This window comes from Polypterus senegalus, chromosome 2, assembly GCF_016835505.1.
Source record: "Polypterus senegalus isolate Bchr_013 chromosome 2, ASM1683550v1, whole genome shotgun sequence".
In the NCBI taxonomy this organism is placed as follows: domain Eukaryota; kingdom Metazoa; phylum Chordata; class Cladistia; order Polypteriformes; family Polypteridae; genus Polypterus; species Polypterus senegalus.
Genome location: NC_053155.1, coordinates 115,640,377 through 115,657,390, shown reverse-complemented (window position 1 = coordinate 115,657,390; position 17,014 = coordinate 115,640,377). Strand labels below are relative to the sequence as shown.

At 37.9% G+C, this 17,014-nt stretch overlaps 1 protein-coding gene across 1 annotated transcript in view; it reads left to right on the top strand.

Moving 5' to 3' along the window:
* Positions 1 to 17,014, top strand: part of cblb (Cbl proto-oncogene B, E3 ubiquitin protein ligase) — a 234,183-nt gene that overhangs the window by 85,226 nt on the left and 131,943 nt on the right. The window contains exon 3 of the mRNA XM_039744429.1: positions 15,612 to 15,758. Within this exon, the coding sequence (XP_039600363.1) occupies positions 15,612 to 15,758 (147 nt within the window). The remainder of the gene's footprint in view (positions 1 to 15,611; positions 15,759 to 17,014) is intronic.

The window sequence follows — 17,014 nt, the reverse complement described above, 5'->3', positions numbered from 1 at the left end:
AAAACAAGAAACAGCTTATTTCAAGGCGCTAGTCCTTTCCATCACCCACCCATAAATACACCTACACTCATACTTGCACAAGGCCATTTAAGCAAAGGAAAGTGTCCTGTAAGGATAAAAACAAGTGGATGTCATAAGTAACTTGATGGCTTCCATGTTTTATGGGCTAAGTCATTTGAGGCATATCAGATATTTAAATGCTTTAAATAAATATTTAGCATGCCCTAAGTAAAACCAACACCCATGAGATTACATGTGAACATTTTTGCTAAGTAAGATGTGGAAATTAGTGTTAGATGTTGTGAAATCTGGTTAAATATTGTAAATGAGTTGTATTTTGACATTAACCATTTTTGATTCTTTTACATTTCAAACAATTACCAGACTTAATGGTTTTTGAAAGATGTAACAAGTTTTTTGGTTAAAGTATGTTTGAATTAAAATATTGATCCATAGTTTTATATTTTTTTCTAGCACATTATTTTTAGCTGGATGCACACATACTCTACATACTTTTTACACATTTATGTTTCAAAGCAGATTTATCCACTTCTTGATAAAGCTTTCTCTCTTGTCTGCTGAGTATTGCTTAACTACACAAAGAACCAAAGCTTGCAACAAATAACCTTGATCTTGGTTGAATACTATTGTCCAGACTGACAAGGACATGGAATTTAGTTGTTTAGTGTTATTGTTTAGAATTTGAGGTGATATTCAGTGCGATTTGTCAGGATTTAAGACATTTCTAAGCTTCACTTGGAACAGCAAGACAAATAAAATGGACATACTTTCCATATTAAATATGTCAAAATCAGAAATGATATGGAATACATATAGGAAGCTGTAACATTTTATGAAACTGCCATGCTAATTAAAGTTACTTTTGTTTGAAGTTTTGAGATTAGTGTTTCAAGGAAAAACTGCACAGAATTGATCTTTCCATAAAGTGTGAAAACGGTCATGACCCTTACATGCTCCAACAAGATGAAACAATACAGAAACATTTGCCAAATTAATCAGTATTAGTTCAGACAATTGTCATTAGGCTGATGGTGATCAAATATTTTATGTCAAATATAGATATACATGTAAAAAGTATAAATTAATGCTTTATCATCTTTCAGCTGAATTGTGAACTTTCCCAATTTAATGTCATTTATTGATGTAAGTATTTAAATATAAAGAAGTATTTAAATTTAAAAAGTAAACACTGATAACTTTGGTAAATTATTATATCCAGTACCGTTAAAATGGTCCCCAGATGATGTTGAATGGGTGACAAATACTGTAAATTAATATTACTTGGAAATCAACACTTGCATTGGTTGTCTTTTTATAGTTTTAGTTTTAGTGAAAGAGCCAAGTCTTATATTTACTATTCAGCATGGTGGTAGTTCAGACTTCACTTTAACCTGTATACAACATGCCATCTAATTGGTCTACCTTCTTCAGTGAATTAAACCTCATGGGCCATAAATGTTTTGGTGTGTAGTGACATTTAAAATTGGAAAAAGAAATTGCTGCCTGTATGTTCTGTACAAAATTATACAAAATTAAATGTAAATACCAAGCGATTAAGAGTTTTTTGTTTTATAAATCAGCTAATGATAGGACGTCCATCCATCCATCCATTATCCAACCCGCTATATCCTACAGGGTCATGGGGGTCTGCTGGAGCCAATCCCAGCTAACAAAGGGCGCAAGGCAGGAAACAAACCCTGGGCAGGGCGCCAGCCCATCGCAGTAATGATAGGACATACTCTATATTTTTATTATTATTATTACATGTTTTTATTCAACTTGCCGTCTCTGCTTGTCTGGGTTAAATTTTGCAATCAATCTTTTACCCACTTTTACCAAACCGATTTCCTTTAGATTTGCATGCAGGCTGATCTTCGGTGACAATGTTATATTTAATCAGTTTGACCCAGAATCTGTACATTAATTACGTCAAATATAAATTTCTCATTTCCTTATATTATACTTTTAGCAAATACACATATATAAAGTGCTTTTAGCCAACACACATATATATGAATTAGCGGTGTCTGTCAAGTGGTTAGCATGTTGGACTTTCAATCAAATGGTTGAAGGTTCAATACAATTTTTTCATCATTCATTTACAAATACATGCGGGGACTGGCAGGAACACTCAATAAAACTGAAAAAAAAGAAAAGCAAGTGACGGTGAGATACGAAGAAGGCAACTTCGCTAGCGTTTGTGTGTCAGAACCCCGGGGAGTGTTTGGCGTTAGTATGCATCGTGGTACACTGCAGAGCTATAGCGCGTCTTTAGTGAAAACAGCCGTGTCAGATGGGGTTGTATGAATTGATTCTGAACGCGACTGAGAGAATGAAAAGTGAATTAAAAAAAAAAAAGCTAACCTTTACAAGGATCATAAATTGCACCGGCTTTTACAGACTGAAATCAAATGTATGCTTTTATTCTAAAACAGTAAGACTAAGAACAGTTTACTTCTCAAAACGGAGGGGCGCAGGATCGAACTCGTGACCCCTCGATTCCCAAGCGGGGACTAAGTCTATTGAACCACAGAGGCAGTTACAATAAACTGGTGTCAATGTTGCATTTTTAGGCGGCTTTTTGTTTCTGTAGTTATATTTTTGAATAAAAGCGCAATTGTGTTATTCTTGTGAAAATGTTTCTTTGCTATTTGGACTTCAGGCTTCATACATTATATAGTTTATGCCTACATTTTGTCATCTACTACTAGAATATAAAAAAACTTTCTGTTTTAACAATGTGTTGACACAGATTACTGTAGAAACGGAACAGACATGAAATGCGTGTGTTCCAAACAACGATGTATAATTTCCACTCTAAAACTCCACTTCACTCCCAGATACTCAATCAAGGCATGAGCTGAGAGAAGTTCGTGCACGTTCTAAATTGGTGGGGGGATGGAATAGCCGGCTGCTCCTAGCTTCTCTTTATCAGCACATTTAGAAGACAAAGGGCGCTGGCGGAGAGGTGTGAAGGGATTTAAGAAGCGATTTAAGGTGGGACGGAATTACGAGTTTTTTCGTAGGCTGTGGTAATTCTAGTGTTAATTGAAAATAACGATTAAATTGAAACAGGCTGTTACAGCTGATCAAAATTTTAGGACCACATGCCTTTAAAAGGCCAAATCTGTGCAAAGATGTGGATTCATTGTCATTTTCTGTCAGGTAGTCAGTCACACGTTCTGATGGCAAAGGCAAAAAAACTCTCCCTTTTTGAACGTGGTCGGGTTGTTGAACTGCATAAGCAGGGTCTCTCACAGCGCACCATCGCTGCTGAGGTGTGACGCAGTAAGACAGTCATTTGAAATTTCTTAAATGATCGTGAGGGTTATGGAACAAATAACTCAATTGGAAGACCCAAAAAAATTTCACCAGCACTGAGCCGGAGGATCCAATTGGCTATCCGTCAAGACACTGGACGATCCTCGACCCATAACCATCAGACGGCATCTGAGACCGAAGGGCTTCAAAAACAAAAAACATCTTCAAAGACCTCGTCTCCTTGAACGCCACAGAACTGCTCGTTTGGACTTTGCAAGAGAGCACCAAACATGGGACATTCAAAGGTGGAAGAAAGTTTTTCTCTGATGAGAAAAAATATAACCTTGATTGTCCTGATGGTTTCCAACGTTACTGGCATGACAAGCAGATCCCACCTGAAATGTTTTCTACACGTCATAATGGTCTGGGGCGCTTTTTCCTTCAGTGGAACAATGGAGCTTCAGGAAGTGCAGAGGCGTCAAATGGCCGCTGGCTATGTCCAGATGTTGCAGAGAGCATTCCTAATGACTGAGGGCCCTCGTCTGGGTTTTTCAACAGGACAACACTACAGTACACAATGCCCGCAGGACAAGGGACTTCTTCCAGGAGAATAACATCACTCTTTTGGCCCATCCTGCTTGTTCCCCTGATCTAAATCCAATTGTGAACCTTTGGGGATGGATGGCAAGGGAAGTTTACAAAAATGGACAACAGTTCCAGACAGTAGATGCCTTTCGTGCGGCCTTCTTCACCACTTGGAGAAATGTTCCCACTCACCTCATGGAAACGCTTGCATCAAGCATGCTGCAACAAATTTTTGAAGTGATCAACAATAACGGTGGAGCTACTCAGTACTGAGTTCATCTTTGGAAGTTTGATTTCTGTTTTGGGGGGGTTTACGGTTTTTTTGGAGGTGTGGTCCTAAACTTTTTATCAGCTGTAAAACAGCCTGTTTCAGTTTAATCATTGTTTTCATTAAATTGCATGCTCAAAAAATGTTTTGTCTCACTCATATTTCTTCTTGTTGCATGTTGAAGCTCTACTTGGAACCTTGTTGAGATCCAACCATGCAAAATATGATTTTTTGCCATTTTTCAAGTGGTCTTAAACTTTTGATTGGGACTGTATGTCTCTTCGGAGAATCCTTGGGTACCTCTGGTTTGACTTTGTGTCGAATGAGCGGTTGCTCATGGAGTCCCAAATATGTGGTAATCAATATTTTTAAATTGACCCTAAATGTGAGTGGTCATGAGTTAACTCACAATGATAAAGTGATATCCTGTTTAGGGAGGGTTCCTGCAATTTCACCGAAGATGCTAGGATAGACTCCAGATTGCCACAATCATACAAAAGTAGATTTTGAAAACAGATGGATGTTTATCGTAAAATCTACTGAATGGATGTAATATTTGATATACAGTACTTAAAATTATGGTTTTGCTCCTGCTGAAAATATTTTAATTCACATACAGTACCTCATTTTAATACTTACTCAGTGAAAAGCACCTTCAACCCACTGTAAGTGTGGGGACTGCCTGTGGCTGTTTTTCAATCCCTATTCTCTACTTGAAGAATTGTTTTCAAAGTGAATACAGAACATTTCTCCTAGCCTGTATTTTATGTTGCTAAGCAACATTCAACACTTTTTAAAGAATGTATTCCATTGTTAAAATGTGTCTTTTTAATGTAAAAAGCTGCTTCCTTCTTTATCTAGTTTAAGTATTTACCAATATTGACAGAAGTTATTTATCAGTCCAAATGGATCTCATTCTGTTTATGACTTTTAATTTAACAATATCGTAAGTAGTAAATGTACCTAAATGAATTCCTTGACCCATTTGCAATTTGGCTTATTTAATTGAGCTTTCTTTATTCTGTGTTTTTGTGCTCAAATATCTGACTGGATGTGCTAGCTAGGAAGAGGGTGCTGTATCAACAGAATATGTTTCAGTGTTTGCTTATTATGTCTTTACCCTCTTACATCAGGTGCATTGATATTTCTGTGAATGGTAACTTGTACTCTGTTTCATGTTTAATCTAAACATTGCCTTCTGAACTACACCTATTTCAACGGGAGATTTACCTTTCCTTACTTGAGTCATTGTTTCCTAATTTTGACCTTCTTCACCGTGATTGCATGTACTGTGTTTCACAGTGGTAATCTGGTACAATAGTATGAAAAGAGTACATACCCACAGAATTAATAATTATTAACCTGGCCTCTCTGGTGACAGTAGCACAATGAAGAATGCTGGCTGCGTTGTAGCTATGATGAACAATGTATCACACCCTATATCTTATATCATGTGTACCACGGAGGTCTTTTCTTTACTGTTACCAACAGCGTATTCTGTGGCTCAGTTTTTTCCAGTTATTTCAATATACAAATTTTAGTTAGTATTTCAGCCTGTCATTTATTATGTGTCTGTGTATAGCTATGTTCACACTATTAAGCTTTCATTTAAAAATGCAGACATTAGTCTCCTTTTTTGCCCTTTGTCCTCACTACTTAGGTGTTTTTAAACCTTTGGAAAAGCTCTGTAGAACAATATATTTCTGAAAATATCAGCTCAGCATTTCAGTGCAAGTGGGTGAAAATGTAGACCTTTAAAAACACAGACTCCCTTACTGGATGCTGCTTATTACAACATCTCATTCACTGATTGGTTACCCATCATATTCCACCATAGTGAACACCGAAGCTTTGCTTTCCATGGTGGTTGTTGTGTTGCTTACCTGTATGCCTGTAAATTGTAATTTGTACAGTTTGAATGCTACATACGTGGCACAAAAAACAAACAGCTCACTCACAGCTACAGCTTTGTGATAAATCTCATGGCCAGAGATGTAACCATCCCTTCAGTGAGGAAACTTCCTCTTCTGGTTTCTTATGATAAATGCATTCCCAGTACCGTATAGGTGAATGGTTATATCATATACATTTTCAGTTGTGTGAGTGGAGATACTTTCATAAATGATGTGAAAACACTAGTATGGATAAAGATCTTTATTTACAAATGCCATTTTTAAATATAAATGTAGTAGTATATAGCCTATACCTGCGTATACGAGGGGCATTCAAAAAGTTCCCAGAATTGTGATATAGCGGGAAAGTGAGAGGCCAGTTACAGCAGGTCTAGATTGGTTTTGGTGTGTGCTCTCATGAGGTCAAGCATTGTCTTGTACCAGGAAGAACCCAGGGTCAACTGCACTTGAATAAGGTCTCACAATGGCTATGAGGATTTTATTGTACTAGCCAACCCACGGCGTAGCATACGCCGCATAATCAGGGCGCTGTTTAAATGATTTTTAAGCACAGAGGGAAAAAATAAACATTTGAAAAATCCGTAATTTAATAAACCACCAAAAAAAGTAACATTGCAACAATGCACACTACGAACCAACATACAATTGTCCGTGACTGAAAACCGGAGGAGCGCCTTCTCCTTCCAAAGCGAAGGACGGGGTTGAACAGCGCTAGTTCAGTACGCACTGCCCGCTTATGTACCCGCCCCCAACTCCCTACCTGAGTCGCTTTCGTCTGTGTACAGTCCACACGCACCTGTGAGTCACGTTGACTGTTAATTTTCCAAACACCGCCTCAGTCGGTTTCCACGTTGATTTTTCATTGTTCTTTGCGGTTCCGGCTGCTTTTTATATATAATCCACCAAGTCACCCGACCATGGGGGGGTTTACAAAGGGTAGGCACGTAATCAGTGCGAGCGTATGACCCGCACGTACTGGGAATTTCTCGTTCGTGGGGAAAAATTGCAAGCCACGGTCTCCATCACGAATGGGGTTCAGCGGCTTACGCACGGCTCCCCGCGCTGGGTAGACACACGTTGATCCATTCAGTGTAGCGTGCGTGCAGTACCGGACATACAAGTGCATCACAGACTTGTTAATACTCAATCTCACGTGGCTGAAAGCCACTTGTCCGTCTAAGAATTTAGACACCGACTGTTGTTGGGCTGTGTAACTACTTGGCAGGTGGGAGTCTCGTTCGTTTTCGGAAATAACTAGCCAAATTGCTCCACCAACTAAGAACTGCCATGCACCACCACCTACAGAATCGAGAAAGAGCTATCAATCTGTCAATCCTCTCCGTGTCCGGGCCGGGTGAGGTTTCCTGTGTTGAATCAAATGAAGCGAAAGGCTTCACACCTGGTGGTGTCCTTCCGTCAATTCCTTTAAGTTTCAGCTTTGTAACCATACTCCTCCCTGAACCCAAAGACTTTGGTTACCCGGTTGGCTGCCCTGTTGCGGGGCCTGCATTGGTGAAGCAGGTGAGACGGTAATGAAACAGAGGCACAGGGCGTATTGGTTTTTAAAGACTGCTTCCTTCATTGGGTTTTAACCAATGCACGGAACGAACCAACACACAATCGTCCGTGTGGCACGGAGGGTGGAACGGGAGGAGAGGAGAAGGACATCCACTCCGCTCCCTCCGTCATGCTAGTCTGCTGATTTCTCGTTCAGTATGCACTGCTTGCTCATGTGCCCACCTTCAACTCATCACTCGAGTCGTTGTCGTCTTTGTACAGTCCAGATGCACCTGTGACTCACGTAGACTTTTCATTGCTCTTTGCGGTTTTGGCTGCCTTTCTATATATAATCCACCAAGACACCCGACCACAGTAGTAGCGAGGTGGGAGGGGGGTGTGTACAAAGTGCAGGAGCATCTAAGAAGACGCATGTTTGTCGCGGATGCGAATTGCTGTATGTAGCGTGTAAAACAGTTTGCCAGGGTGCACGCGGTCGTGAGTCGTAACCGAAAACTCGTTTTTTTAAGACTGCTTACTTTATTGTGTTTTAACCTCAGTTGTAAAGGAATGTTTTAAGGATCCCATGGGATACCCCTTGCAAACTGTTTTACACGCTGCTTATGGCGATTCACCTCCGCGAGAAACATGCCTCTATTAACAGTCAGCGTGGGTCGGAGCTGCATGTTGCCTCTACGACAGACGAATATAAATGACGCCATTTTTTCTGTGTCGTCGCGTCTGAGTTGGTGGGCGTGGCTCCTTCCTACGTGCGCCATAGGTGTCTAACTTGTCGGCGGCTTAGTGAATCCACGACCCTTCCGGCGTGCTTTCCATGGTCGTCTTGCCTTAGTGAATTATATATATAGATTTTTATCCCGGTATGTAACAGCCGTCAGGGTACTGTCTGTGTGCCCTTCAAAGACATGCCTCGCCAGACAATCACAATCACATGTTGGATGATGTTGCAGGCTGCATAATATTTACCACAGCATCTCCAGACTCATTCAAGCCTGTCACATATGCTCAGTGTGAACTTGCTCTCATCTGTGAAGAGAACGGGGCGCCCCAATGGCGCATCACTAGTGAATGCGAATAAGGCTGCATGGTGGGGGCTGTGAACACAGGTTCCGCTATAGGATGTTGGGCCCTCACGCCACCCTCATAGTCTGACAGAATGGTCAGAAACATGCACATCAGTAGCCAGCTGGCAGTGCTCCTCCTGTTCCTCCTTGCTCAAAGGAGAAGATACCATTCCTGCTGCTAAGTTGATGCACTTCTACGGCCCCGTCCAGGTCTCCTTGTGTAACAGTCCATCTCCTAGTATCACCTGCATGCTCTTGAGACTGTGCTTGGAGACACAGTCAACCTTCTTGTGATGGCACATATGGATGTGCCACTCTGGAGGAGTTGGACTACCTGAATCGGCTGCAGGTACTGCATCATACTATCAGTAGTTACACTGACACTAGCAAAATGCAAAATGAGAGAAGAATCAGTCAGGAAGAATAAGGAGAGAGTAATTGTCTGTGCCACTACCAGGAAACCCTTTCCCTTTTTGGGGGTTGTCTTTCTGTTGTCTCTCCCGTGCACCTGTTGTCACTTTCATTTACACTAAATTTTTGAGCAGTATATATCCAAAGCAGGGCTAAAGTGAATACACATAAATGAGAGAACCATGTGATACACTGATGTATCAACGTGAAGAGTAAGGAGCACGGAGCTGTAACTTTGGGCATCGTAAACACAATTTGCTTGGCTTCTCAATTAGAAATTCAAGTGCCATGATATAAGACCGACACTGGGGTATTGTGCAATATAAACACAGAAATTGGGGCTTTGGGAAGGGGTTTGAGGTGATCTCCCTTGTGGTTAGCAGTTTTGTGATCAAAGAGCAGGGGGATCGATATAATTCTGTTGCCTGTGTAGTTTTTAGCATTGTGACTGGGGGTGGGGTTTGGAGGTCAATGAAGCAAAATGGATAACCAAGATGAGAGCCAGTACACACAGAATACAGGTCAACAGAAAAAGCAGTGTTTGCTAACCACTGAGCTTTTTACATTTTCCTTAAGCTTGCTATTTCACAACATGATCATGTCTCTTGTTTCCTGTTCAGAACACTGCCCTGTTTTAAGTCATCAGTCCACTCCAATGGTGCTGTCTGCATGGGCCATCAGTTGATTCTGCTTTGTCCTTCAGTTGCATATAAAGCATGCCCTCAACATAGCACATATCATATAAGTTAACATTATATTAATAAATATCAACAAAAAAATAATTGACAAATCAAAACAAACAAAGGTTGGTTCATTTCTTTTCCTCTGTGATATTATGACATTTCATTAAAATCTGTCAAAGCATTCTTGAGATTTTGGAGTATTTAGATTTTCTGTTCTCGGGGGAGTGCATGGTTAAATAAAATATTATTAAATATTAAATAATATAAAATAAATATTAATGTATTGAAATGTTCTTTCTTAGCAAATACGTTCAGACCTAGGTGTACCGTCCTCCCAAATTTCAGCTTTTTAATTAAATGGTAAATAGTGTTTTTGTTGGTGAGTGAGTGAGTCAACTTTGCAATATATGTACTGTATATAGATTAATAGCTGTGGCTCCAAGTAGGGAAGACCTCATAAATCTTTTTCAATAAATTTTGCCCCTTACCTAACCAAAAAGTAACAGTTATAGAAACTGTTTGGGTGTATCATTAGACTACATGTCAAATTGTGTTCACATTTTTATCTTCCCTTTTATTAAAGGTCAGGGTATAAATATCTATATTGAATCTTAACAAAAAGTAGGTTCCTTAGTGAATCCTATTATTGTGTCAGACTACTAACTTGGAAATCAAGGTCTTTGAATGGTCAGAAAACACCCATCTTAAAAATGCGTGACATAGTTAATCCATCTATCCATTTTCAATCTTACTTAGCCCATATCAGTCCTGATAGCGCTGGGCATAAGGCAGGGCGATGTGCCAGTTTATTGCAGGCCATGCTCATGTACACACTTGCAGTAACTGAAAAACTACCTACATAGAGTTTCCTGTCAGCCTAATACAAGGGCCTTTGGAATTTTGGGAGGAAACCAGAGTACCCAAATGAAAATGCAAACAAGTGCTAATTGCACATTCCACAAGGGCAGAGACTGGGTCAGGATTCTAACCTAGGACTGCTAAGTTCTGAAATGGAAATGTTAACCTTTGCACTACCATTCTGTCCCATGACATAGTATTGTTATATATTTTGCTACACATCGTCTAAAATTATTTTTTTTCCTGCTGTGTGATGTGCTGACTTTGTTTGAATCCTTCACTTTCTATTTAGTCTTTTTTATACATGTGGTCATTAAAATACCACCATGTTTTCTCTATTTGATATTCATAACTTTGTTTAAACAAGAGTCACTCTAATTGCCTGGTGTCCACATCCATAGTTCATTACTACTTAAAAATTACAGATGCTGGGATGGGCTTCAACCGTTGAAGACCTACAATTGATTAATTTAGTTCCATGATTAATAAATCGGGAGAATAATTAACATGGGTGAATGATTTAAGAAGCTTCATTAAAATGGGTCATTGTTTAAGCTGAAGCAGTTCTGTTTAATGTGCATTTTATAATACAGTATAATGCAATAATATGTTGTGTAAAGGTAAGAAACAATAATTCTGGACAAAACGGCAAATTTGTACATAATAGACAAACTTCCACTTATGAGCTTAGTGTGCTATACAGTATTTACAGGTGCAGTATGAAAAATAAAATGCACCAAATACAAAAGATAATTTTGAAACATGAATAACGAATGTGTTATTCAAAATATGCATATATATATATATTTGGATTTGGATTCTAACTTAAATAGTAATTAATTCAAATGTTTGATGCCATCTGCAAGGCAAAAAATAAATCTGTAAAACTGGCAGCTTTATGCAGTTTTTGGCATGTTTACCAGCATCCATTAAATAACTCACTGATACATTGTTACTGCTGTGTGTTTTTGGTGATACGGCCCAGTAACTGTCTGTAGCCCGATTCCCCTTTGTGCTGTACTGTATACACAAATGAATTCTTTCTGACACACGACAGGTGTTAATGCAAATTCACTATGTCACACTGCCACAGAAGGTAATGATTTATGCAACTGCATGTTCTTGAACACTTTGTAATGATTTACCCTTTTCATGGCTGAGTCCCCTTTTCAGTAAGGTGTATTTTGGCCCAGTAACCTTTTTTTTCTGAAAATCCAGATGGGTCACCAGCTGTGAGATTATTTTTAACTCTGCTTTAACAACACATGTATTGAATATTACTTATAATTGCATTTTTTGTTTAGTGTTTTACTTTCTTCCTGTTCCTCTGTAATTTCATGTTGCATGTTGGATTTCTCTATTTTCTTACTGCCTGTCATACTTACTGTCTTATTCTTATGGTTTGTATCTTTTTAACCATTAATGTGCACCTGGCTTACACTTCATCTATCATTTTGGTTTTCAAGGAACTATATTCTGGCTTAACAGACACTTGTTATTGCATTTGTGTGTTTGTAACGGAAAAGCCAAAACAGTTAACAGGTGCTTGAAAGGTGCTGTGTGTGCTGCACTTTTGGTTTATTTTAAGTGCTGTTAAGAAAAGGCATGTAAATCTGCTAGGGTAATTTCTTTTTTTTTTTTTACTTTCTTCCTCTGGCTTTAATATATTGCCTAGAGTAGTCTCCAAAATATCAAATTGGACTTAGAGGTTCATCTCTTTAGACTGCACCTGTTGCTAAAGAACCCCGATGTCTTATTTCTTTTTTAACCTCTAAGCAGTCAGCATAGCAAGCACTAGTAATCTTCCTTGAGAAATGCCATTTAACCGTGGCCCCATTTTTGTCCAGGCAGTGAATCAGTAATGTGGTGCACTAGAATAAAAATAATCTTTATAGGGAGAAATATTCAGCATTAGCTTCTTGTCATACTCAGTGCTTAATTTATTAATGCCAAATTTTTTGTATAAGGTTTTCCTATACCACAGTATTTGTTGCTTAGTTAGGTTGCTTTCACTTTGTTCACTTTTTTGTGATTGCTTTTGTTAGCTTTAGCATTTGAACTTTTAAATCTTGATGTTGTGTTGGGATTGCTTTAGTACAGTCCTCAGGCTTCAATCAGTACCTATGGAATATTTTGCCTATTTGTAAAGTTCAGTACTTATCAGCCTATAAAAGCCTACAGTATGAAATGCCTGGAATACATTCAAGGAGCAGAGATACTCATCATGTAATTGTGACCATATAATGAAAAAAAAATTTTTTTTAGAATAGGACAGAACAAAATCAGTAGTTTGGGGATAGAGATGTTTAAATTGCTGTTTGGACTTTGATTTATGCATAAAGCAATATTTCTGTAGCTTAAGCAGTACTGGCAGCAGAGTGCAGGTATACAGGTATACTTTCAGATTGCACTAATTGCTTGCTTCTTTGAGACAATTTACTGACATTCAGACTATGGTTGGGAGGCATTAGTTTCTTTTTATTTGTAAAATATGTAAGGTTTTATATAACGTAAGAGACCAGAAGCAAGCAGATAGCATTTAAGTGTTCATAGTCTAAATGCAATAAAAGGTGTTATTATTATTATTGTATCTGTATCGATATATATTAGTTTTTATTATGCAGTCTTCTGCCATTTACAGTACATCATATCCTAATTATATCATTGTAAGCATGAAGATTGCCATTACAATATGAGAAAATTCAAATGAGAAGCTACTTTATATACCTTACTGCTTTATCTTGCTTGATTGTGGTTAGACAAGGTTTATTAGAAGTTGTCCAGAAGAAACTGGTGTGTTGACATTATTTTGCACCTATGAGCAGGTGGATGAATAGATGGTTGAATCTACCAAAACAGGGCTGTCACTTCTCCAGCTCTGTTCTTCATTATTTTGTGAGTGATTGCTTTTCTTCTTGGATTAATAAAAGAGCTGTTTCAAAATAGCAATACATAATAAATTCTGTTTTTTCAAGTGACCACACATACTTTATACAGTAATCCCTCCTCAATCACGGGGGTTGCATTTCAGAACCCCCTGCGAAAGGTGAAAATCCGCAAAGTAAAAACCATATGTTTATATGGTTATTTTTATGTAAACATTTCCCGTACAGTTATACAGCATAAACCCTTTGTATTCTCTTAGATGTTAGGTAAGATTCATTGAAATTATGTATGTAAACACACTGTTTATATACGGTAAAACCTAAATGTTATTTTAAATATATCGAGCATCTCCAATATCACATATGTTACAGCTATTACGATAGACAGGCCACCAGCAATAAATACGTACAATGCAAGAAAAATTGTATACAGTAAACTTGTGTATAGTGTCACTAAACGTACGTACATGTACTAAGTACTGTATGTAGAAAATTAATTATGGTTACTCACCAACAATGACACGAAGACTTGTCCAATAACGATGAGTTTAGTTTTATTGTACAACAAAGGAGAGCGTTACAGCTCTTCTAAAGGAAGCCTCTTCAGGTGACTGTGTAGCACCGCCGTTGTTCTTCTTCCGGCAGTCTTCAATCCAGATCCCTAAAGCAGATTCCATCTGGACTACCACCTTATTACGTCCACTTACAACTCGTTTTGCGCCCTGGTTAAAAGGACACTGCAGCCGTAGATCTTATATTCTTTTCCTCCTTTTTAAGTAAAAAGAATCATGGACTCATTGATACCGTAATGGCGTCCTACAGCGGTGTAGCTTTTCCCTTCCTTCAACATATCCAAAACTTTTACCTTTTCGGCAGTCGTTAGCATCTTCCGTTGGCACTTAGGCACGGCCAATGAAGCAGTAGCAGGAGCAGATCGTTTTGGAGCCATAACGAAGGTCTTGACTACGCAGAAAGATAAACACAAAAGAGCACAAAAGTTAACTCTTTACACAGCGAAACACGTTGATGCTGAATGAGCGAGAGGAGACTTCCTGGTTAACGCTGTGGAATTGAATTCGGCACTCCGTCGCTGAGCCAGTCAGCACACAAGAACTTAACTGCGTGCTCTGATTGGTTAGCTTCTCAGCCATCCGCCAATTGCATCCCTTGTATGAAATCAACGGGGTAAACCAACTGAGGAAGCATGTACCAGAAGTAAAAAGACCCATTGTCCGCAGAAATCTGCAGAAACCCACGAAACAGTGAAAAATCCGCGTTATATATTTAGATATGCTTATATATAAAATCCACAATAGAGTGAAGCCGCGAAAGTCGAAGCGCGATATAGCGAGGGATTACTGTATTTCATTTAATTAAATGTGTTCTTGTATAGTGCTCTTTACTGAGTATAAGTTCTGAGTTGTTTACATATCTATAATATAAAAACAAGAAATTGGTAAACTACCCAATATATACCGTAAGATTTTTGAGACCCTGAACAACCCCCCAACTACGCTGTGCGCCAGAACTTAATTAAATGAACACAGGCAGGGACTGACTATCCCTCTGCTGGTGCAACTTCAAGTTCGCAGACTTCCTGCGTAACATGTCTGTCACCCAATGGTTGATGCAAGGAACATTTAAAACCAGCCACTGACCTGGCCTTACACTCACTTACTTTCTCCTCTCCTCTGCAGGAATGCTATCTGTTCTTTTGATCTGAGAAGGGAGAGAATGCAGGACATCGTCATCATCATAGCATGCATATTGTGTGTGTTTGAGTGACCACTCCTGTTTGAATAAATACTTTGAGTTATGTTCCTCTCTTCTCAATGATAAAGCTGATTATTTTCAGAAACGTGGACTCACCTTCTATCTTGTGCAAGTCTGTGACACACACAACACAATACACATACATAAGCAATCATTTCAAGTTTAAAAGGCAATAAAGCAGAAATCAGTCTCAATGATTATACCAAAAGCCATGGCAAAGTAAAGTTGGTTAAACATAATAATAGAGAAAATTTATAAAAGTTATGATAATAAGATAACTATTTAGATTCGGTCAGTTGTGACAAGGTCTGGCTGGGACAATATAAATATTTAATACTAAAATATTATTTATTTTTGTATTTATTTTACAGAAGGAATCTTACCAAGCTGTCTTTGATCTTCAGTCATATGCTTGCAGAAATTAAAGCAATCTTTCCTGCTGGACAATTTCAAGGTGATAATTTCCGAATCACAAAAGCTGATGCTGCAGAGTTCTGGAGAAAATTCTTTGGTGACAAGTAAGCTTGATTATTAATTGATGTAATTGATGTAAATGTAATTTGAATCTAATTCTTCTTGTTGTTGACATCATTTCTGTGTTTTTGGCTATCTGCATAAAAGATTCTGATTAGTGCTTCCAATTATTTGACTTTAGGCTGTAATCAGTGTATTTGATTCTAAAATCAAATTTAAACAAAAACAAGGTACTTTTATTGTAAATTAAAAAACACTTTATATAATGCATTCACCCTGGGCTTATGTTGTGGAATGACTTGACGGAGAAGCTTCACTACTGGAGATTGATAAATTGTTTTCATGGCATGTTTTAGTGGATTATTGACTTGTAAGTAAAACTAATTTTACAAAATAAAACCCTCAATATTAGACTCAAAACAATGGGGTTTTCTTGCTTATAGATATTTTGATGACAATAACAAAACCCAGAATCTTTAACATATAATTCACCATCCTCACATAAAGTAGAGTTAATCAGCCAGTCAGTGAAGACTTAATTTTTGATTTTTAACTATATGAGAAAATGATATTTAACTACATGCCAAGAGCAACACTACCTCAATTGTGTTTCTTCTCAGACTTAAAGCTTAAAGCTTAAATAAATGTGATTCTAATTACAAATCATTCTTTACAAGTGTGATGATAAATATTCAAAATATTCAGTATATTGAAAACAGCAAAAATGTTACTTTTTGCAGATATGATTGTTCATAACCATTGCTCAAATAATTGACTTTTCTTCTAGAGATTTGTTTTACGTTGTTACCCAGGCAACTTACTTAACCAGCCTTGTGAAAAGCTCTTGAAAAAGCTCAGCATGTAGCCAGTATAAGTGCCATGAATTTGGTTAAGTCGTTCTCGGTTTGAGGAGGTGAGCCTGTCGGTGCCATGTTATAATCTATTTGATCCATTGACATAATTAATACATTCCAGCCTAAATCCCTGCATGTGCTTCATTATTTTACTAAATGGTCATCAATTTAAGTGAAAGGATTATTTATTTTCTACTCAGATAATTTTGCCTATGAATTATTTCTTAATAAAAATATTTAACTTGCCATGTTCTTGGTGTGAATTTATTTTATATTGTTATTTTTTCATGGCATAACTTGTACTTTATTTTTGTATATGTGTCATAATCACAGACTGAAAGTAACATTTATTTGCCAATTTATCCTTGTTTGTTTATGAGGACTTTATGCCATAATATCTGCCTACTTAGTAAGACTTTTAACACTAGAATTACCAGAGCCTACGA